General features: G+C 49.2%; 1 protein-coding gene across 1 annotated transcript in view; it reads left to right on the forward strand.

Moving 5' to 3' along the window:
* Positions 1-24,271, forward strand: part of NGEF (neuronal guanine nucleotide exchange factor) — a 38,495-nt gene that overhangs the window by 1,794 nt on the left and 12,430 nt on the right. Inside the window, exon 3 of the mRNA XM_032397474.1 lies at positions 5,072-5,376. Coding sequence (XP_032253365.1) covers positions 5,072-5,376 — 305 coding nt within the window. The remainder of the gene's footprint in view (positions 1-5,071; positions 5,377-24,271) is intronic.

Here is a 24,271-nt window from a genome sequence, read left to right on the forward strand (position 1 = left end):
TAGTTCCCATCACAGTCACCAGAGGTGGTAGTGAATGGGTCACTTGGGTTCCATTCCCTGGGAAATGGTACCAGCTGCTGAGAAAAGCTTTTCGTTCTAAAGTGTTGTCAGTGCAGCAGACGGTTTATCCGTTAAGTTAAAATTCTAGGTTTGGAAATTCGCTTCCCTAAATACATCGCCATCGTCCTCCATCCCAGACGTTCAGATAGATGGGAAGTGGAAGTAGAGCTTCTGTTGCCCCAGGAGACCCTGCCTTCCGGAGACTTCTGGGGCCAGCCCCCTCTCCCCTGGGAGGGTTTTTCCAGACTGAAGCCAGACAGGAGCCGAGCCGGGCACAGCTGAGGGGGTGGAGGCGCTCCGTTGTGCCGCGCGAAGCGCTGACTCCGGGAATTTGGTTGGCGTCAGGCTGGCTGGTGGCCGTGATGGTGGCAGATTCGCCCTTTATTTGCTGGGGGAGCGGAGGGGGGTTGAGCTGAAGACAAAAACTCAAACCTTTTTCTCCCACCTCTCTGCCACGCTGTCCTTTGTGGTGAGGACAACCCCCTCTGCCTTGGCAGACGCTGAAAACCTTGACTTCCACCCTCTTGGAAGGGATCTCCCACGGCTCACATCCGTGTCGTAACTGGGAAGGACATAGAGTGGGGGTGGAGAGCTCCGTACCTCCTTGCCCAGAGAGAGAGGCTCTCCTCTGCATCGGGGCGTGTGGAGACACGTCTCCTGGAGGCGGCTGGTCCTGTTAGGCTAGTGGCACAGGCTTGAAGCTGGGCTCTGGCCCGCACCCCTGCTGGCCCTCCCATCCCTCGTCTGGCAAAGTGTAGAGACTGACATTCTGAGTCTTTTCTCCCACTGCCCGCTTCCACTATCTGCTGGTATAATTGGTGAATATCTTTTCCTGGCTCCTGGGCTGGATCCATAGTAGTTGCTCACCAGCTGTGACGGACGGATGACAGCCCAGAGCTGTCAGCACCTTCTCACTTCCCTCGTCACGGACTTGGGGACTGTGCTAAGCAGAGTCCTACAACAGCCCTCCCTGCTTTTAGCTCTAGGAAGGAAGTGAATCCTTTGCCAGGTTATCCGGAAAGGACCAATTCCTACAACCACAGTAAAATGAAGCAGGGAAGAAAGTAGGAAACGCGTATGGGCATATTTGCAGACCCCGTGTTCGAGTCTGCGGTGTCTCCCATGGAGGGTGGAACAGAATTCCTCCGGGACTGTGCACGATACGGTGCGCAGCTGTCATTACAGATCACAGCCCCTGAGCCCCGGCCGTTGGTTTCGCGTGCCCGTGCCCACTGTCGCTGTCTCTGACCTGACAAATGCTTGGCACATAGAAGGTGCTTGCTAAAAAATAAATGAATCCCCCGCCCTTTGGAAGTTTGTGTTTGAGTGATTCAAAGAAAAAAATGATTCTCTTCAGAAAGTGAGATTTTTGAATGACTCCAGGGGCTTTGGCAAGAGGAGCTGGGGACTTACCCTCTTTTGTAGGGCAGCACACCCAGCCTGGTACAAAACATTTTAAGTAGGGAAGATGGGAACTGGGTCTTGTATATCTGCACGAATATACTATACCGGGTGCAAGATTTTACCAGTAAAGTTCATTTTCATATAAAGTTGTGCTTGCTGACTGTACAAAATATAAGATAGGAAAACATATTAAGAGAACAATGAATACAGAAATTTAATCAGCTAACATGTAGCTCCTCAGGTAAAGCTACGCTATTAGTCTGACTTTAAGACCAATAAAAATAAACAGGCATTGAAAAATGGTTACACAGTGTGTCAAATAACTTTTTGTAGTCACAGTAATTCCAGGAAAACTGGTATTTAAATTCATATTCTAAATACTTCAGAAAGAAGTAAGAGTTTTAAGAAAATTCTAAAGTTACTTGTGTTGGGAGTCCTTGGCTAAAAGTAACAGAATATCCGGCAAAAAATGACCGTAAACAATGGCAGTATTTTTTCTCATTTAGAGGTAGAAAATTCTGGAATTTGGTTCATTCAGCCAAGCAGTTACCCAGCTCCTTTCCTTCTACCATTCTTGGCCTTTGTGCTTCATGTCACAAAATGGCTGCCACAGCTCCAGGCATGGCATCCCCAAGCAGCCACATGTAAATGCAAAAAAGAAAAGTTTTTCTTCAGGTGTCTGCTGAAGAGGGATGTCTTTTTGGGAAGCCCTTCACTCTCTTTTTTTTTTTAAGTATGCTCCACGCCCAGCATGGAGCCCCGTGTTGGGCTTGAACTCACAACCCCTCAAGACCTGAGCTAAGAGTCAGATGCTTAACCTACTGAGCCACCCAGGCGCCCTGGGAAGCCCTTCTCAAGGATGTAAAATGTCCCCTTACTTTCCTTGGCCAGGTTGTGTCATGCTCATGTCTGAACCCACCACTGGCAAGAGGGAGGGAAGTATGGTTTTTTTTCCAAGTGCTTCTGTTAAATTTATTTCCTGGCTTTCCGCATATATATGAGCAACCTGTACACTTTGAACCTAGAGATTAGGACTGAGTGCTCTCTGTAAATTTTATAGGGCATATGAGGCCAGATTTTAAGGGAAATTTACATTGGATGTGGACATTTATTTTCTAAGTCTTGAGTCTAATTTCTGTGATTTTTCTCTTGTCAAGGGAGTCCCTAAGGCTAAGCCATTATACCACTGAGACAACTGAGAGCTCCCTAAAGAATATTTTCTTTTTTGTTTGTTTATTTTGTTCTGTTTTGTTGCTTTTTGTTTTCCCTCCGGAGAAAGTTTTTTTTTAATTTTTTATTTTAATTCCAGTTAACATACAGTGTAACAGTAGCTTCACGTGTACTACATAACGTCACAGTGGGTTTTGATCAGTCAGCGTTCACCCACTTCCCTGAGCACCAAATGGGTCAGCCCCCAGAGGACACCCCTCCCCTGCTAGCTGGGAACCCGGGGTGTGAGGGATATAGGAGAGACAGCCAACAGTGTCTGCCACAATGTGATTTCAGAATTAATATTTCCAGCCCGGCTACCCACAACGCTGATATTTCCGTCTCTTTTCACCATATGTATCACACGGAGACGCTGGAGATAGTACTTACCCATATGTGCCCATGATAGCATGTACAAGACAGATTTCTGAACTGTCAAAAAGATGCCAAATTAGACACTTCGGCGAAGCTTCGACACTGCATTTTTTTCCTAAAGTAGGCTCCACACCCAGTGTGGGGCTCGAACACACAACCCTGAGATCGAGAGTCTGATGCTCTGCAGACTGAGCCAGCCAGGCGCCCCAAAGCTGCATTTTTAAAAGGGGTTCAATGCAACAAATATTTGAGTACCTGCTGGGTGGGAGGCTCATTCGCATTGAAAAGTGAATCCAAGTCAACTCGTGGAAACTTGGTTTCTTTAAACCTCTGTAAACACCGTGCATCAGAATCACAGGAGAACAGTTGGTTCAAGGTCAGCACAACAGTTGTGTCTTATGCTCATGACTGGTCGTGATGGACGCAGTGGCGTTAAACCTCTGTCTTTATAGATCTTCAGTCCGGATTGCATTTGACAGAGACTTCGCTTTTCTCTTTCTCGTTCCTTTGTCAGATTGCCTTCCTGTTGTATTCTGCTGGATGGTAACATTGCAAAATCACAGGATCTTAATTTTTTAAAGTAAATGCTGTACTTACCATAAAGGCTTTATAATCTTGTGTTATGGGGCATAGGAAGCCAACTAATTAGTTCCACAGGGCGGATTTATGGGGCTCCCGTTCATGAATATACGTGATCCGGCCACATTCAGGTTTTCTATCCTTCCTTTGTCTCCTGTTTAGATACATTCAACAATGCAATAAGAAAGGAACAATCGCTAACGTTTGTCTGCATTGTAAGAGAGAGTGCTTTACAAGTGGTACATTTATCCCAGTTAGAATTTTCCTGGGAAAATTCTTTGTTATATAAGTAGACATGTCCAGGGGCCCCGAATGCTGTCCAGACCAGTGTGTTCAGCTAGCTGCCAGCTGGACCTCTCCAGCTGGGGGCCCCTCTGAAGCACCTGGATCTCTCTGCTCCCCCCGCCCCCCAGCACCAGGCAGTCCCCAGGACCCATCTTCTACCTTAACCCTGTTCCCTGAACCAGGCACGTGGTTCCATCCCTCCCCCGCCCTTGCAGTTCAGGCCTCCATCATCACCCCCTTGGGGAATTAACACAGCCTCTCTCTTCCTATCCACACCCACCCAAAGATGGAGACCAGAGTTGCTTGCCTGAGGTCTCTCGGGACCTCCCTCTTGCCCACGGAATAGACTGCCACCTCCATGGCATGGCAGGCAGACAAGACCTTAGTGGTCTGACCCCCTCCCCACTCCTCCCCCACTCCCCTCCTCCCACTGCCTGGGGCCAGGACCCCCCTTTTCCCCCTGAGGCTTTCCTGCTGTAAAAAGACAGTCCCTCCACCCCAAAACCGGATGTCTGAAATGGGTCCCCCCCCCCGGAGATGCTACATTTGTGCTGATTCATATGTGCCCCCAAGACTTAGAATGCATTTATTTTAAGTACAGTTGGTCAGGGAAGTAAGTTTGAAACTGTAAAAGCAAAAAAGGAATGTTTCCTTTTTGAATTATAAGGTTGATGAACTATTGGTTTTTCCCTTCAAAATGAGAATTTACAACTACTCCCATTTCACAAATGAACATACTTGAGTTTTAATACTGAAGCATTTAAGGCTAGGGAAAGCATACTGTTGGGATATTGAAACATAATCGGGACATTTCCATCAACTGTGCACACTGGTTATTAACACATCAAGTTCTAGACTCATTTGCCAAGTGTGTGTGCGGAAAGCGTATATTTGTGTGACTGGATTCTGAATGCGTTCAGGGATTTCTTTATTTGTTGGAAAGAACTTCCATATGCTGATCATTCCCAAGGAATGAAGACATTCATTGGGCCTGGTAGAGCCCTTTGCGGGGACAGGCGTGGGCGGGCTGGCTTGCTTTCTGTTCTCCTGGGCACAGCATCTGCCCTTGATGAGAGGACCAAGTCTTGACCTAGTGATCGGGAAAGAGCTTCCTCTGAAATCTTCCCCTTTTCTTCATTACAACTCTACTTGATTTCAGGACTCCTGTATCAGGAATACCGAGATAAATCAACACTCCAAGAAATTGAAGCCAGGAGGCAGCAGGATGCAGAGATACACACCAATGCCCACAGCTCCCCGGTCAGCGAGGAGACTCCAGAAGAGGAGGAGGAGGAGGAGGAGGAGGAGGACGAGAAAGCAAGCCCACCTGAGAGGAAGGCTCTGCCCCAGATCTGCCTACTCAGTAACCCCCACTCGAGATTTAACCTCTGGCAGGACCTCCCGGAGATCCAGAGCAGCGGGGTGCTGGAAATCCTCCAGCCCGAGGAGATCAAACTGCAGGAGGTAAAGGGCCACCCCGGGGGGGGGGGGGGGAGCTCCGTTCAGAACGTACAGGTGTTTTAACCGGCTCGGCTGAGGCTTCCTGCGTGAGGGAGGCGCCCCCGCCAGCTCGCCAGAATCCCTGGCAGGGTTTAGCCATCCAGAACAGGCAGGGAAATTCACATTATTTCACAGGCAACCAAAAATAGCTCGTTACCTTGTAGGAGAGCTCAGCCCAGTCGGGAGTGTTTGGGCGTCGCTGTATTAGGAGAGAGCGACTGTTGGGTATCCCCGGGCACACGTGAGCCTGGTGCCCTTGGTGACACCCAGCTCACTGAGCCTGTGAAGGAGGTCAGTCCCCTGAGGTTCACGTCCACCGCTTTATTCCGGAGTCCCATGAACCCTGCCGAAATGGTGCCGAAATGGAGGGCTCTGCCTTCCCGGCTCCTCTTGATGGTCCAGGCAGACCTTGCCCGTCAGCTAGGCCGAGGCAAGAGCACTGGGTTGCCTAACGGTGTATTGCTAGCGGGAGAAGTGATCCATGAGAAAGTTACAGTCACGGACATGCGGAAACACGGGGCTAAGAAATCGGCGTGTGCATTTCAGTGGAGCGAAGGTGGAGAGAGAAAGCCCGCGGTCTAGAGGGACGGGAGCGCGGCCGATCAAGGGCAAGGGGAGAGAACGGTGGGGAGGATTGGTGATTGTGCACATGTGTGTTCACTGTGAAATTTCAAAAATGGAGATAGAGGGGGAAAGGAAGAGATTTGGTTCAGTGCAATGTCCTCATCCGTGTCCTGTCCCCCATACTCACACACCCCTTCAGACCTGTCCTGAACTTGTTCTAGCCCCAGATGTCTGCCTCACTTTAACCCCCGCCCCTCCCTCCCGCGCTGGAGTCTGGAGAAACATTTGCTCCTCTCGTGTATTTAAAAGGCAAAGTAACCTGCGCACCGCTCACGACCAGGACTGAGGATACTGCTGACCAGGGTGCGCTCGCTGGCTGCTGGGGGAGGCTTGGGGAGGCTGGATTTGTGTCTGGGAGGATCAGGAGGGATCGGTTGCAGCTTGACATCCCTGGGGACTTGTGAGCAGGGATTTGTAAATGGCTGTGTCAGGAGTTTCTAATGAAACATCTGATGGAAACAACGTGTAGTCACCTGTTCCCAATGCGGCTTCTACAAAAACACTGGAGGAGACATAAAGATGCCCCTTGCCCCCAGTCAGAAATGAAGACACATGTGGGGGATATCTCCACTGAGGCAAGCACGTGGAAGGTGCCAGAACACGTGGAGAAATCCCCCTGCAGTTGTCCATCCCTCCTACCTTGGGGCTCCCCCAGCCACTGATAGGGCCACCGTCCTTAACTTTGACTTCCATATGAAAGGAATTATGCAATACTGTTTTGTATTTGGCTTCCTTCACACAGTATCACCACCACAGGGCCTTTTTTTTCACCCCCAGAACAAGGAAAAAAGACCAGTTTCTGGGGGAATACTTCTTTTTTTACCTTGATAATTAGAGAAGTAAAGATTCTAAGTCCTTTAGAAAGCTTGGAGATAAACCCTAGTAGAACTTAAAACATGATATAAGCCTTCTGTGACATAAGCAAAGCTAAAAGCAGAGAGAGAAGGGGGCCTTTGTAGTAAAAGCAAACAGTAAAAAAAAAGCCCCCCAAAATAGCATAAAATAAGGGGGCAGAGTCAATAGCAAACGTATCAGTTACAGTGAGTGTAAATTGCTTACATCCTCCATGGAAAGACAGAACTCCTCCAATTGATTGGAAATCTAGACCCATTATATTGTGGGACAGCGTGGAATCTGGGATAAGTTAACGAAGGAAACGGGTCATTTTGTGTTATTCAAGGTATCCTTCACATTGATAAAGGTATCGCTGTATTTTTAAATGTTTTAAAGTTAAATAAGCTACTCATTAATAGATTTTCATTGTTTAAAAAAATGCAGCGCAAACATGTGCTGGCCTTGGCTCCCGGCTTCTCACCGGAGGACGGGCTGTGTCTGGCTTATCTCTCCTGATAAAGGATAGTCATAATGCACCATCTGGTTTTGGGGTTCATACATTTAAGAAGACTCTTAGGTGCAAAATCCTTACAAATCTTTATAAGGCTTCCCCCCATATTTATATTTGTTCTGTTCAACAGCAGTTTGATTTTGATTTTGGTTTTTAGCAACGTAGAGCCTCAGCTTAGTTTTAGTTTTAGCTTAGAACTCCCTGTGTCCTGAGTGCCGCTGGCTTGAATGAGAGCAAGGACGAACACAGGGGGCTCCCGCGGTGGGGCGGGGGAGGAGAGGAAGCATGCAGCTGACCTGGAGAGTAGCCTGCTGCCCAGAGCACTCAGCGGATCCCGCTCAACTTTGCAGGGAAACCGTGCCATTGACTCAGCAAGTGGCCATGTGGGGACCCTGATTAGGGGGAGCTTCGGTGTGCCCACTTGACATCCCTGGGGACTTGTGAGCTGGGATTTGTAAAGCAGGGAAACTGTGGCTGGTCAGGAGAGAAGTGCAGTTTAAGTGGTGGACAGGGACGCCTGGGTGGTGCCATCAGTTGGGCGTCCGACTCTTGGTTTCGGCTCAGCTCATGATCTCAGGGTCGTGAGATCGAGCCCCACTTAGGGCTCCATGCTCAGTGTGGCGTCGGCTTGAGATTCTCTCCCTCTGCCCCTCCCATTCGTGCATGCCATCTCTCTCGCTCTCTCAAAAAAATAAGTGGTGGACACTGCCAAGTTGCCATTCAGAAAGGCAGGACACATGTCATGCTACTACGGGGTGGGAGAGACGCCATTTTCACCCAGCCTCCCAGCCCTGTTAGCAGACTTCATGGTGTTTGCTCCCATCAGCCCATCTGTTGGATGAAAAATCCTATCTCATTTTAACCTGCCTGTCCTTGCTGACTTGTAAATTGAGCATCTTTTCATATGCTGTTTCCACTTGTCTATGAATTGCCTGTTCTTATCCTTTGCCCTTTTTTCTGTTGGGTTGTTTATATTTTTCTTCATGATGGATGGCAGCTTTTTATACATTCTGGCTTTTACATTCTTTTAATATGTTTAAAATATTTTCTTCCATCCTGTAGTATAGGAGAAGTGATGTAGTATGGGTTTGAGTCTCAGTTCTGCTGCTTCTTAGCTGTGTGACCTTGGGCAAGTTACTAAACCTCTCTTTGCTTTTGTTTCCTTATCTGTAAAACTGGGATCATCCTAGTACCTGCATCCCAGGGTTGTGAAGATAAATGAGTTAACAAGATAAAGAGCTGGACAGACTGACCTCAATCGAGCCCTTAAGTGGCTTCTGCTTTGTGGTATCTTTTTTCCACATAAAAACATTTGGTCATTTTTATAGAAAATCTGCCAGGCTTTTTATTTTTTTGAAACCTAGGCTCCTGGACGTTATGTCTGTGATTGGGAAAGCCATTCCTAAGAGGTACACTTTACAATGAAAAGGTAATATTACAAACTGTTATGAACTGGCAGCCAGATAGAGTGGACTCTGGTAGAAACGTGAGCAGACGTTGCTGTCCACGCTATAGTATTTTCTGTAAGAGTAGGACATCCATGGATATTAGCAATCTGCAAAACGTAATGAGGTGGATTAAAATATTTTTACGGAACTTTGAAGTCACTGAGGATGTGCAGTCCCCTGCAGTGGCCACAGGCCATTGGTAGCTACTGAACTCTTAACGTGGTTGATCCTCATGGAAACGTGGCATGTGTATAAAATACACACCAAATTTTGAGGACTTAGCACAAATTAAAAGAAAGCAAAGTACCTTATTAATAATTTTTCTATTACATGCTGATATAATATTCTGAATATATTAGATTAAATAAGATATGTTAAAAATTTTCCTGTTTCTTTTTACCTTTTTTAATAGTTACTAAGTGGTTGCTAAGAAATTTAAAATTGTGTATGAGACTTTTGTTTCTTTTGGACAGCAGTGCTCTTAAGAGAAGCAATCTTTTATTTTCCAGTGCCCATAAATACCACCAAAAAGTGGTCATATATTAAGCCATAAGAAAAAGTTCAATAAATATTTATTAAAACTGTATTGGTCATAATCACTCGCTATAGTGCAGTGAAACAAGAAAGTAAATGTAAACAATGTAAAAACCTCAAATCAGAAATGTTTAAAATGCTCCTAACCTTTGAGATAAGAAAGTAAATCTTATGTTGACAGATTATTTCAAAGATAATGAGGAGGATGCTACATTTTAAGAACATGTGGAATGCTGCCAAAGCTGCATTTGGATAAAAATTCACAACCTTACATGCTTTAATTATTAAATAAGGAATAAATACAGAATTAACTGAACTCAGAGGTCAGCTTTGAGACATTCGGGGGGAAATACACAAAGGCAGTCCTAAGGAAAGCAGATGGAGCGGAGATCAAAAGATACCGTGTAAAGTTGTAATGAGATGCATGCCTTCCTAGGAAAATAGAAGCTACCAAAAACTGACTCAAAACTAAAAATTTTTTAAACACCAAAATATACCAGGTAACCAAAAAAGTCTACAAAAGAGATGTTGCACCCAGATGGCTGAGTTGTGCCAAGTGGTCAAAGCACAGAGAAGTTTCTTGTCCCTTGGGCTAGTCTAGAACACGGCTGCATCCCCCAAAGTCACCAGCTGCGTGTGGCTGCCGAGTGTTTGCAATATGGTTGGTGCAACTGAGGAACTGAACGTTTAATTCTGCGTGATTTAAACTAACTTCCCGGGCGCCTGGGTGGCTCAGTTGGTTAAGCGACTGCCTTCGGCTCAGGTCATGATCCTGGAGTCCCGGGATCGAGTCCCAGATCGGGCTCCCTGCCGAGCAGGGAGCCTGCTTCTCCCTCTGACCCTCCCCCCTCTCATGTGATCTCTCTCTCTCTCTCTCTCTCATTCTCTCTGTCTCAAATAAATAAATAAAATCTTTAAAAAAAAAAAAAACTAACTTCCCTTTCAAGAGCCACAGGTGTCTCCTGTGTTGGTCAGGAAATATCTAGAGTGGGGGTCATCCTTTCTTAGAGGACCAGATAGTAAATATTTTAGGCGTTGTGGGCCCTGTAGCCTCTTTCAGAACCACTTGGCTCACTGTTATAATGTCATAGCCGCAAAGAGCATGTAAAGGGATGGACATTCCGGGTTAAACTTTTTTTATGCTCACAGTTGGCCAGCCCATGGGCTCTGGTTTGCTGTCCTGTGGTCTAGAGCATGGAAAAGAGGGAAATACACAAATCAAGTGAAAATATTACCAACCAAATCTGATCCAGTAGTGCACACACACGTTAAAACAAAATCCACATAGTTCATAGACTTCAGCATCCCTCTCTTCGTAATCAGTGGGACCAGGAGACGTGAAATCAGTCAGATATAGAAGAGTTGGGTGTCATCAACCAACTGGGACTAATAACGTTTCTAGGACGCTCCACTCGACACCTTATCAGAATACACATTGTTTTTCAAGTGCACACAGAACATTCACCAAGGTAGACCTTACCACACTTTTACAAATTTAGAAGAATTCAAATCATACAAAGTATGTTCTCTGGTCATAATGGAATTAAAATGAAAATCTGTGACATAAAGATAACAGGAAAATCTCCAAACACTTAGAAATCGAGGGGCACATTTCTAAATAATCCCTGAGTCGAAGAGAAAGTCTGCAGGGAAGTTAGAAATACACTGTCCCTATTCGCAGATGATATGATGATTGTCTATATAGAAAAATCAAGAAATCTACCAAAAAAAAAAAAAGCCCTCTTCAAACTAATAATGATAATATACACTAGCTTAAAAAAAATTAAAATACGATACCAAGTGCTGGTGTGGATGTGGGATAGCTTGAATTCACGTACATTGCTGGTGGGATTGCAACATGGTCTGGCTGCTCTGGAGAAGAGTTGGCAGTTTCTCATAAGTGACCAGACACCGTACAGCCCAGTGGTCCCAATTGTAGGTGTTTACCTAGCGCAGTGTCTCAAGAGCGACATTATGACGTCTGGAGCTGGATCATTCTTTGTTGTGGGGTGGGGGGGCGGGGGAGGTTCCTCCTGTGCATTGTAAGAGGTTTAGCAGCATCCCTGCTGCTAGATTGCAATAGACTCCTACCCCCAGTTGTGACAACCACAGAAGTCTCTAGACCTAGCTGAAGAATGTCCCCTGGGGAGCAAAAGTAGTTCTTGGTTGAGAACCCCTGTCCTATAGAAATAAAAACTTACAATTTATACAAAAACCTGCACATGAATGTTTATAGTAGCTCTATTCATCATAGCCAAAAACTGGGAACAACCCACATATCCTTTAACAGACAGATAAGGAGACTCGAAGCTCTGTACAATGGCACGCGACTTAGTACTGGAAAGATCTATTGATGTACACAGCTGAGGTCAACGTCAAAGGCACGTTGCTGAGCGAAAGAAATCAGAAAGGTTGCACACTACGTGATCGAGGACCTTCTGAACCAGACAAAGTTACAGTGACAGAGACCAGATCAGTGGTCACCAGGGATGAGGGCGGGGAGGGTGTGCCTAGAACAGGAGAGCACAGGGGACTTTTCTGGAGTGATAGAACCATTGTGTGTCCTGGTGACAGTGTTGGTTATAAGAATCTATACCTGTGTTAAGATTCATAGAATCGTGCCTCCAAAAGTCAGTTTTACTGCATTTTAATTTAAAAACTAAAACATTTCTATAAAAGTGGAGAAAAAAGGAAAAGAAACAGATTGAATGTCCTCATTCTGTTCAACCTAATCAAATAAGCACTCTTTCGCACACCCCCCAAAAAGTAAAATCTAGATCTGTCTACTGTGACATAAGGCAAAAACTTACATAAAACACAAGAAAATCAAATCTGGAGATACATTAAAAGAGTAGCATACATTGAGGGGCGCCTGGGTGGCTTGGTTGGTTAAGCGGTTAAGTGTCTGCCTTCAGCTCAGGTCATGATCCCAGGGTCCTGGGATCGAGCCCTGTGTTGGGCTCCCGGCTCAATGTGGAGTCTGCTTCTCCCTCTCCCTCTGCCCTTCCTCCCCTTCCCCCACACTCATGCTCACGCACGTGTGCTCTCAAATAAATAAATAAAATCTTTAAAAAAGAAAAAAAAAGAACATACATTGAGGACCTATGCATGAATGCAAAGATGGTGTAAAGTTTGGGGCCAAAATTTTCATTATCAATAGACCAGAGGAGGAGAATACCCTGATCGTCAAAGACATTGAAAAGGGAAGTAGCACATTTATTTCCATCTATACAAAACTCAGGATACTTTCTGAAATTTATAAGGAATATCTTTTTTTTTTTTTTTAAAGATTTTATTTATTTATTTGACAGAGAGAGAGAGAGCACAAGTAGGCAGAGCGGCAGGCAGAGGGAGAGGGAGAAGCAGGCTTCCCGCGGAGCAGGGAGCCCGATGCGGGGCTCGATCCCAGGACCCCGGGATCATGACCTGAGCCGAAGGCAGACGCTTAACGACTGAGCCACCCAGGTGCCCCTATAAGGAATATCTTAGGTCTATGTTCAAGAATATCTTAGGTCTATGTTCAAGATCACATTTCATGAAGAATTGTTGGTGACAATAAAGGCAAGACAATGAAGCTTGCTAAACGCTGATGTTGGTCTGGAAGTTCTAGCCAGTCCTGCAAAACAAGGAAAGAAATAAGAGATAACCGTAAGGAAGGGCAGTCAGAGACACCCTTACCTGCCAACGATGGCGGCCTACTTAAAAATCTTGAGGGAGTCGAAAGTACTGGATCTTTATTAGGCATTTCAGGGAGATGGCTGATTCTAAGATAAACATGTAAAACTTAGTTGTTTTCGTATATATCAGCAAAACCCAGGCCTCGATCAATTAGTGAGCTCTATCAATAAGAAAAAGATGATTATCCCAAAGAAAAATGGACAAAACAATTCTCAGGAAAACTGCAAGTGGCCAGTGATTAAATAAAAAAGGCGGGGGGGTGTTGGGAATCAAACTCAGTGGTTTAATCAGAGGTCCAAATTAAAGCAACATTGAGGTATAAGCATTTCAAGTGGTAGAGACTTTTAAATATAAATATATTTAGAACCTGGTGTTGGGGGATTTTTCAGTAAGTACTCTCAAACACAGCTGATAGGAAGAAAATAGCAATATTTGTATCAAACCCTTACAAAGGGATGTTTGCACGGGTCTAGTATTACTATTCCTAGAAATTTATCTTGAAAAATAATCAGAAATGTGCACAGTTATTTATTAGGATGTTCATTCCAGCAGAAATTAGGGGAAGAATGACAGGAAGAACCTGAAATGTGCCATGATAGGGGAATTACTTAGTAAGACAGTGTGCAAAGGCAAAACATGTAAAAAACATGTTTTCAGAGAATAGACTGGGTGAATATGTACAACACATTGAGTTTTTAAAAGGCAGGGTAGAGGGGCGCCTGGATGTGCAGTTGGTTGGGCGTCTGACTCTTGGTTTCTGCTCAGGTCATGATTTCTGGGTCGTAGGCTCGAGCTCCATGGTGGCGGGCTCTGGGCTACCCAGAGTCTGCTTGTCTCTCTGTCCCTCCCCCTGCTTGTGCTTACTCTCTCTCTCTAAAACAAACAAATAAAATATTTTTTTAAAAAATAGGCAGGAAAGAACATTCCATCTATAGTAGAACTGGCATGGGAAATAAAGAGACATAATAAATTACATTTTTGTCATTTCCAATGGATCTGATAGAGATATTTAAATAACTAGGATGACCTAACAATAAATAATGTGGTCACATACAATAGCAAATCACACGGGCACACAGGCTTCCATGGGTCTCGCTGAGTCTTTAGGGTTTATTTATTTACTTACTTATTTGAGAGAGACTCGCACACATGCCCCCACCATGCATATAAGAGCTCTTGGGGAAGGAGGAGGAAGAAGCGGATGGAGAGGGAGAGAATCTCAAACAGACTCCCTGCTGAGTGCAGAGCCCTGTCACAGGGCTCAAGCCCAGGACCCTGAGGCCATGACGTGAGCCGAAACCAAGAGTCAGATGTTTAACTGACTGAGCCACCCAAGTGCCCCTGGTCTGACTTTCCATATTTATTTTTAAAAGCTTAATGTGAGTGTCTATTTTGTTAATATTTGGCAAGGGACACAACAGTGAGATCTTCAGATTTTTTTCCAAGTCAGTGACTTCTGCAGTAGATCTCATTTATCGAAGCAAGTCAGGTAACTCGTACCGCCAGCTCAATCTGTTGCTGGAGCATCTTTTTCTCCTTAGCCACAAAAGCAGCAGGTTGCAATGAGCTACCGTTCGCACAAGGAAAATACCCCAAAGTGATGGCCTTTTCGTAGGCCCAAGTCTTAGTCATTGAAGAATCAGGATTTAAGAATAAAATTGTATGTTTTCCTCTTTTTCTAAGTAAAAATTAGGTAGCTGAAATTGGAATGCGTTGTCTTAGACGTCGGGTAGGATTTTCTTGGTTTCAATTTTGTTTTTTTAAACTTATTCTGAAGCTCTTGGTTTCCACGCTCCTATTTGGAACAGTGTTGGAGTTACTGTCCAAGAACACAACAGTTTGAGAAAATAACCAGACATACATTCAAATTACAAGGTTGGGTGGGAGGCAGCTGTGAGGGGGTAGGACGTTCACGGGGGGAGGGCAGGGCCTCCCCGCCCCCGCAATGCGGTGGACCATGGAATGATCCTGAAAAGAGACTCAAAAGCAAAGAGGAGGGACCAGGACTGGAGAGGGGGGACAGGCACCTCCCTGGAGGAAGCATCAGATAGTACTTGATTCTCACCAGGCTGATGCCGGGGTCCTGAGAAATAATGGAGAACCTGCAGGGGCTGTCCCCAGCATGCCACGTGAAGCGGTCACTCCCGCGACTGGTGTGGCTTATGTCCCCAGCGAGCACCAGGAACCTGTCAAGGCAAAGGGAATAGAAAAGACAGACTTGCTCTGGTCCCTGATCCTGGTGAGCTGGGTGTGCTTGAAAAATGAGCAGGGAAGGATACTTGGAGTGTCTCCAAGGAGATAGGGTCACACAGACACTCCTGTGGGGCAGCCTGCGCAGGCTGGTCCTTACCAGCAACAGGACAGCCCCGACGTGCCAGACAGGACCTTCAGCTCCGTCCTGCCAGGGACAAGAAGGGAGGGGACCCAGTGTTCTCCGTTGCGGGCCGTCTAGGGGATCTGTCAGGATCTACCTCAATCTGAGTCTGCTCAGCCTGGGAAACAGGACAGGTTTTTTCTTTGTTTTCACAACTTCGAATTTTAATACACTTTTTTTTTTAACTACCCATTTTAGAAGAAAATTAAGGGTTTTTAATATGATGACTTCTATCAAGAAATTAAATCGTGATTGTTATTCTGCTCACCGACCTGCACTGAACCACATACTTGTCTCTTTAGGATAAAGCTTAACCATTCAGCAAATGAGTCTCCAGTCGGGAGGGGGAGGGACTTGGCCTGCGGTTTGAGATGGACAGTAGCCCTCACACAGAACGTCACATAACTCCTGTCCTAGGACAGACACCTGTAACTCTTCCAACAGAGAGACGTTAGCATTTGTCATTTTTAAAAGGAATCTTTTAGATAAATAATTTATGTACCTGAGGGACACCTGGGTGGCTCAGTCGTTAGGCGTCTGCCTTCGGCTCAGGTCATGATCCCAGGGTCCTGGGATGGAGCCCCGCATCGGGCTCCCTGCTCAGCGGGAAGCCTGCTTCTCCCTCTCCCACTCCCCCTGCTTGTGTTCCCTCTCTCGCTGTGTCTCTCTCTGTCAAATAAATAAAATAAAAATAATTTATGTACCTGATATAAAGTGCAAAATGGATTTACAGTAAAAAACGTCTCCTCCACGCCTGGCCTCCAGGACTAGTGTCCATGTGTCACACAAATGGTGAACCTGCTGTTACATTGTTACGTGCCGTGCTTTCTTTTTTAACTTGGTAAAACATTTTGAAAATCTTTCTACATCAACCCAAATGGAGCACCCATTCTTTTTTTTTCTTTTTTTTTTTTGTTAGCTTTATGGATCTCTGTTGTCTTTGATGTTCCATAATTTATTTAACCAACCCCCTATTGATGGGCATTTGCAATTAGAAATGTTGTGGATCAGGGCGCCTGGGTGGCTCAGTCGTTGGGCGACTGCCTTCAGCTCAGGTCATGATCCTAGGATCCTGGGATCGGGCTCCCTGCTCAGTGGGGAGCCTGCTTTTCCCTCTGCGTCTCCCCCTGCTCGTGATCTCTCTCCCTCTCACTCTCTCTCTCAAATAAATAAAATCTTTAAAAAAAAAAAAAATGTGGATCAAGGACATTCAGTGCAGCATTATTTAAGACTGAAACCCTCACAGTGGAGTACCATGGGAATTGCCAAGTGGAATTGTGGAGTTAAAAAAGTTACCTGTTTTTTAGATTTGGGGAAGATACTGTCTTCACACTGTGGTATGAGGGAGCTGGCTCGGCATCACCGCTGTATGTTAGTTGATCATTTTGTCTTGACCAACGTGCTAGATCATAAGTGATATCTTGTGGTTTTAATTCGCATTTCTCTTACTGTGAGTGAGGCTGAACATCATTTCAAATTTTAAGTTTTTACCTACTTTTGTGTAAATCTTTTTTTTTTTTTTTAAAGATTTTATTTATTTACTTGAGAGAGAGAAAGAGAGCACATGAGCCTGGGGGTGGGGGTCAAGGGAGAAGCAGGTTCCCCGCTGAGCAGGGAACACAATGTGGGGCTTGATCCCAGGACCCTGGGATCATGACCTGAGCCGAAGGCAGACACTTAACCGACTGAGCCACCCAGGCGCCCCTAGTATAAATTTTTTCATAAATCATCTTACTAACCAGGTCATCTGGAGAAAACGTTAACAATTGGCGCTTGTGATACGTGTGGGCTTGCAGAGGATTGGGATTGGACTGCTGGTGGTGTGGGGGGCACTCTGGGCCCCCAGGGGCTGCAGACAAGCTCAAATGTCATATGTGAGCCCTAGGCCCCCGAGAACACCGTGATCTCCCTCAGTCTTGTCCCTCCTTGTATTTCCCACGTGGACCAGACCTACTGCAGCTGGTCAAGGCGTGGGCTCTGGAATCTGATTTCGTCATCATTCGTGGAAGAAAGAGACACTCTTAGGGGCTTGTTCTTGACTAAGAGCCCTTTTTGAGTCACTTCCAGCCGCCTTAATGCCTGTGACGTGTGAATTACTGCGCTAGCCACAGAAGTAAGCAAAGCCTTGTGCCATTCCGGTCGGATCATGGGGCGCGGGGACCAGCCTGGAGCGTGGAGGTGAATCTGCCCGGGGTGGCTACTCTGAAGGCCCCAAAGCCGAGAGCAGGTGCGGTCTCTGACGGAAGGGCCTAGCCGCCCCTCTCCTGACTCCTGCAGCACTCCCCGAGGAGAGAGGAAGTGCGTGGCCATCTGTGCACGGGGCCTGAGCGTCTGGAGCACAAGGCCCGGCCTTCGGCAGAACAAGGTACCGTAACTCCCTCTGGCACACTGTGGGGCATGGAGCCTGGACCGTGGGGTCTGAACCAAGCTGTCCATGGGTTACATGCCCACAGCCTCTGCGGCAGTCTGGTGCTCCGGGAGGGACACCCCAAGCCCCTGGCATTATGGCCCAGCTTTCTCTCTGTCCCCTCCCACCTTCCAGCTAGAAGCAAATGTACTAACGGGAAAGAGGCGTCGGGCACGTGCCCTGACACTTAGGACTCCAAGGCACCAGTAAGAGAGAAAGGTGCTTGTGGAAGCTTTGGGGGCCAGCGCCCTCAGTCACTGCCATGCCTCACAAGGACCTGGCCTTCTTTTTTTTTTTTTTTTTAAAGATTTTATTTATTTGATGGAGAGAGACACAGCGAGAGAGGGAACACAAGCAGGGGGAGTGGGAGAGGGAGAAGTAAACTTCCCGCTGAGCAGGGAGCCCGATGCGGGGCTCGATCCCAGGACCCTGGGATCATGACCTGAGACAAAGGCAGATGCTTAACGACTGAGCCACCCAGGCGCCCCTGGACCTGGGTATCTTGTTACAGGACAGGTTGTGTGTGGGTCTAGGGTGAGGCCTGGGGATCTGCATTTTCACAAACACCTGTGGTCGGGGGACCAGGTTGAAAAATGTTGGCTTTTCCCCCCTTTTGCCTGGCTAACTCTTATTCTCTGACTCAGCCCCTTCCAGAACCCTCCCCACCGCTGGGGCGAGGCCCCCTCCCCTGTGTTCCCACTTCACTGTCAGGATCGCTGCTGAGCTGTCATTGACCGTGCCCTGGCTGCATCCTTGGTGACAGCATGCCTCTGTCTCTCTATGTCCCCAGCATCGAGCCCAGGCACATCCTGGAGGTAGCTCTTGGTACATGTTTGTGGAACAAGTGAGCTGAGGTGCTGGGCTCCCCCGCGGTTGAGGTCTCCTGGGCTGAGGGTCTCCAAGGGGGCAGGGGGTGGCCTTGGTCATCTCGGGGTCCCCAGTGTCTGGCGGCCCCCAGCTTATAGCAGGTGGTCAGTAAACTTCTGGAGCATTGAGTTTTCTGTACGAGCCGCTTTAGGAAGCTGTCCAGGAAAGGAGACGGACATTGGACGTCCAGGCCAGCAGGAGCCAAGAGAGAAGGATGAACATAAGATGCGGCTAATGGTGTCCTTGTAAACAGACAGGCAGGCTGCCCCAAACATGGGGAGCAAGGAGCCTGGGGAGCAGAACCTTTGGGTGGAAGTTACCAGTGGGCAGGCGTTACTAACCCACCCGTAAACCAGGACTGGCTCACGCTTGAGTTGTAGTTTGGAGGTTTTTTCCTTTAACAGTCTTATGAAGCACCTACTTGAAAGCAGCACATAATAAGCAGATGATTAAGGACCTGGAGGGAGTCTGCAGTCCAGTGTAGGAGGGAGGGGGCTCCTATATAAATCACAGCAGGCCCACCTCCGAGGAGACAGGGCGCTGGCCGGGCCCCACTGGCCTCTGGGCTCGTGGGGAAACCTCGGTGTCTGTGTGGAAGGCCTCCTTGGCCCGTAGCAGAGCGGTGGAGGCACGGGGCCCTGGAGTCAAAAGGACAAACCTCGGTCTCGCCGCTCACAGGCCGTGTGACCTTAGCACCCGCCTCTGCCCGGTGGGGACAGTCTGGGAGACCTCCAGGGCTTTAGTGAGGACCGGGTGAGGTGACAGGCACCTGTCGGGTGTTGGACGAGCACCCTGGGGCCATTTGTCTCTGCTAACCCTGCGCAGACAAGGTGGAGAGAACAAGGACATCCATGACCTCCGTTCACCGGGTGAGGGCTGCACCCGCCTGTGTGTCTGAGCAGAAGCGTAGTGACTAAGAGAGAAGCGTGGCCAGGCGTTTCCTGGATTTAGAGAGAGAAAGATGCCTCATTCTGGCAAGGGAGCGGCAGCAGGAACGTCCTGAGTTCTTGCAAAATGAACTTTCTCTCCTGTGTGATTTTTGGGAAGAAGTTCGGGCTGTTACAGAATACCGGTGAAGAGTCATCTGTCGGGTCTTTGTGGCCCTGGTGACGCAGAGGTCGTCTCCTTTCTCTTGACTCTGGTCCCAGGCCTCGCTCCGGTGATTTGGAATAATGCCCGACTTTCCCTGGTTCCCTGAGAGGTGTGTGTCCGTGTCGGGAGGGGGCTCCTGGCCCCAGCCTCCGGTCCAGGTCGGGTCAGATGGCGAGCGAGGGAGGCCCGGAGGATGGAGAGCACCAGAGTTCCTGGAGCTGGATGGGAAATCAGGTGGTGCTTGGCCAGCTTGGGCTGCACTCACCGACTGCCCCAGACTGGGTGGCTGGACAGCAGGCATGGATTTCTCACAGCTCCGGGGCTGGAAGTCCGCGATTAAGCCGCATTGGTGTCTCTTGGGACCCCTGTCCTTGGCTTGCATCCCTGGGGTCTGTCTCTTCTCGTAAGGACACCAGTCATATTGGATCAGGGCCCCACCCTTATGACCACATTTAACCTTAATGACTTCTTCCTAGGCCCCATCTCCAAATGCAGTCATACTGGGGGCTAGGGCTTCAACATATGAGTTTTGGGGGACACAACTCAGTCCATAACAGGTGGGAAGACGCAGGCTACCTAAGAAGATCCATTTTGTTCCCTTCACCCGCTCAGATGGGAGCTCAGACCCGGCCGCTGTGGACAGCCTGTCCTGGGAAGAGGGACTTGGGAAGACGCGAGCCCCACCCCCACCCTGGGACTGTGGCGGAGGGGGGTGCTTCTGCGTCCTGGCTGTGCCGATGCCCCACCAGACAACTACGGCAGCGGAGACAGGCGGCCTTAGTCTCTGACCTCCACAGAGGTCACCCTGGAGACTCAGGTCCCATGAGCACATCGTGATAAAGGGAAGGTGAGGGCCTCAGACAGCTGTGATTCACGAACACTGAGGTCAGGGGATGCTGAAAACAATCCAGAGCCATACAGAATGCACCGCGTGGGGGTTCCACTGAGCATCCTGACTTACAAGGAGACGGTGCAGGTGAAGACCAAGGTAGGGAATCACCCAGATTTTCTTGGTATCCATGCCTCCCCTTTCATCCCCCTTGCTGGGCTGGGGTCTCATTCGTTTCTTCAAATGCATTGCTCGGACAGCATGCCAGTGGTCCTAACTCTGGGCCCCCCCGGCCCGTGCTGAGACAGCCTGCACACCCAGCGATCCCCAAGCAGACCCCGTGGCCCACACTGCATTAGAGGGGGGTCCCGGCTTTGTGCGTCTGGAGTGTCTTGTATCCGAGGGGTGCAGTGCTGCTCTGGGGGCCGCAGTCTCACACGTCTCTGGACGGCCCCAGGGAGGGGAGATGTTGTTGGCTGAAGCTAAATCTGGCCGGCTCGTGTGAGATGGAACCGTGATGGTCCCAGCTGGGACACCAATGATTTCTCTCTGTCGTTTCCTTTCTTTGGAGAACGATCTGAATTTACTGAGAAAGATAGGCCCCAGTGCCTTCCAAGCACGGTGGGCTAGGCTGCAGGGAGCTGGACAGGGCTTCTCATCCACGGGCCAGCTTGGGAAATGGTGTGAACACACTCAGAGCTCAGGAGCAGCCCTCCCGGACACTGGAAAACAGGGCTGTGTGGTTCTGGCCTATACGGCAGGCAGGGGGACAGACTCAGAAATGCACACAGGAGCCTGTTCTTTCCTCTGTGGCCCTCTCTCGTGGCCTGGCCACCAGCCCCACTGTCCCACCAGGTGCCTACATCCTTCTCTGCATGAACATTTGCGCCCCTGGGAATGGGCTTGCTGTCACATCCCGTGTCACCTCCTAGTACAAGCCCCTCTTAACCCCTCTGGCCGGAGCTCCATCCCATGAAGCTCAGGCTGTGAGGGCAGCGCCCTGATGTCAGCTTGGTAATGACCCTGGGCGTCCAGCAGGTGCTTTGAGATGGGCGGGCTCCAGGCTGAGGACTGTCCACTGGGGACTGTTGTTCCCATTTTGTGCGCATGGAAACAGGCTTAGCTGGATAAAGCAATTCTCATTCATGGCCGAGGTCTGGCTAACTCCAAGGCAGAAGCCTTGACCATTCCGCTGCTCAGCTGCCCGGGGCGGGCGCCAGGCCCACCACCGTCCCAGCCAACTGCAGAAGCACATGGCCCAGCCCCTCCCACGCAGCGTCCAGAGTTGAGCGGCTCTTACCCCTTGAAAAGAACCCAGGCAGGAGCGGGCTTGGTAGTGGCAGGGCTGGAAAAAACTGGAAGTGTAACAGGAATATTGGCAGAAATCAAAGAATACAGATCGAACTGAGCACTAAGAGCACCCATCGAGAGACGAGCCGTGATTGATAAAATTCAGGTCAGTGTAGCTGAGTGTTCCCCGAGGCCACGGGTCTCAGCCGGGTGGTGGGCAAGGGGGGTCTCACCCAGCCCCGCCACAGAGCAGTGGTTTTATCAGGAAGGAGTGCCCTGCAGTAAGCAACACACGCACATTCTTACACACACTCACACACACTCACATGCACGTTCTTATGCTCATTCATACACACATGCATACTCTCATACACACACGCATACACACACGTACACGTTCTTACACACACACACACTCACATGCACGTTCTTATGCTCATACCTGTCCCCGTTTGCTCCGTGGCCTTTCTCACCGCCTGACCAGAAGTGTTGTACTCCTGTCTGCTCTGTCCCCACCCCTGGACACAAGCTCCATGGTGGCAGGGAGTTGGCCACGCTCGCCACTGAATGCCCGGGGCCTAAACAGGCACTCAGTAAACATGGGAGCAGATGGGAGAGTGAGTGAGTGAGTGAGTGAGTGAATGAATGAATCAGTGAATGAGTGAGTGAATGAGTGAACAAATGAGTGAGTGAACGAATGAGTGAGTGAGTGAGTGAGTGAGAGTCTGGAGAGCAGACAGGGCCCAGATCCCCGTCAGCCCCGCGCTGCCACCACGAGGCTTGAATGAGAGTAAAAGGAGTATCGATAAGGAAAAGGCAAGCATAGTGATGTAGTAAATAACGTGACATAACACGAAGACAAACAGCCGAATTCACGGCCGACTGATGGCCTGTCAGCGGAGGAGGGGGAGTGGGCGGTGGGCTCAGCTGGTGTCCGTGAGCAGCGAGTCAGGCCGAGCCGCTGAAAGGCCCTGCTGCCTTGGCCCCGCTGCCCCCGGCCCCCTGAGCCCCCGCAGACAAAATGCCGTGGGCCTGGGGCTGCAGGTGCAACGCCGGGCGGGCCTGACGCGCATCACTCGGGGAGACGGGGCCGCGGGTTGGACACGGTGTTGTGCCCTCTCTGCAACACTCAGTTTAGGGGGGTTTTTTAGTTATAGTTGCTTAGAGCTCGCAAGCTGCAATGGCTTGACATTTTCTTAGGAAACTTAAATTTAGCAGCGGGGACGCGGTTTGATGACAGCCCCGTCCCGGTGCGTAGCCGTCGGCAGCCGAGCGCTGGGGCCGCCAGCGAGGCCGGTGGGATGTGCTTTCTGTGGCTTCGTCCGCTAAGGGGACCAGGCCCCCGTGACTTGGGGATGCGTCTCCCGTCAGCCCAGGTCAGGTGCAGACCCTAGGGCACCTGGGGGACTCTCTGCTGCGGTGGCCCAGGCTCTGTGATGGGTGGACGACCCCTGGAGTGACTTCCCTGTGAACTTCGTCACTGTTGCTGGGCAGGTTTATGCTACCGCGTGACCCCAACTTACAAACATGTCCCTTCTTTCTCACGGGGCAGCGTGGTGCTCGGGAGACCCTTGGGCTGAGTCTCTGCTCTTCCATCATCCGTGGGTGCCTTGGGGGGCATTACATCGCCCCTGCATCTGGTTCCTGTGGTGAAACGGGAGCTCCTATATGCCCCTTCCTGGGGGACCTGGGAGGACTCCTGGTGCGTTTGGAACAAATGCTAGTCCCTCCCTGTCTCCTCCCGCCCGGCCTCCCAGAGCCTGGAGTTCCGGCTTGCATTGCTAGAGCCTCGAGCCCTGCATCTGGCTCTGGCCAGTGGCGGGAGGGTTGCAGTGAGATGTGGGGTGGTCGGGGCACAAGGAGGACCGGAGTCCCGGTGCTCCTCCCCCTCCTGCTTCCACCCCTCCTCCGGCTGTGATCGTTTCCTGGGGCCACTGTAACAAATTAGTGGCGGGAGCCTCACTGCCCCCGAGGGCTCCGGGGAGCCGCTTGCCCTTTCTAGCTGCAGCTGCAGGTGGCCCTCGGCGTGGGGCAGCATATCCAGCTCTGCCTTGTCTTCACACGGCCTCCTCCCCATGCCTCCGCGTCAGACGTCCCTCACGTGTCAGATGGCTCTCTTCTAAAGACACCTGTCATTGGATTTAGACTCCCGATCCCCAGCGATGTCCTTGACATCCTTCTGTAAAGTACTTGTTTCCAAATAAGTTCACATTCATAGGTGCCAGAGCTTTTGGGGGGTCCATGGTTCACCCCACTACACGGTCCCTTCTGGGCAACCACTGTGGGACCTGAATCCCCCCCTCAGGAAGGGTCGTTGGTTTGCTTGTGAGCAAGGGAGGAAGGTGAGCCGGAAGCTAGCGCCCTCACTCCA

This window comes from Phoca vitulina, unplaced genomic scaffold (genome assembly GCF_004348235.1).
Source record: "Phoca vitulina isolate PV1807 unplaced genomic scaffold, GSC_HSeal_1.0 scaffold1, whole genome shotgun sequence".
Taxonomy (NCBI): domain Eukaryota; kingdom Metazoa; phylum Chordata; class Mammalia; order Carnivora; family Phocidae; genus Phoca; species Phoca vitulina.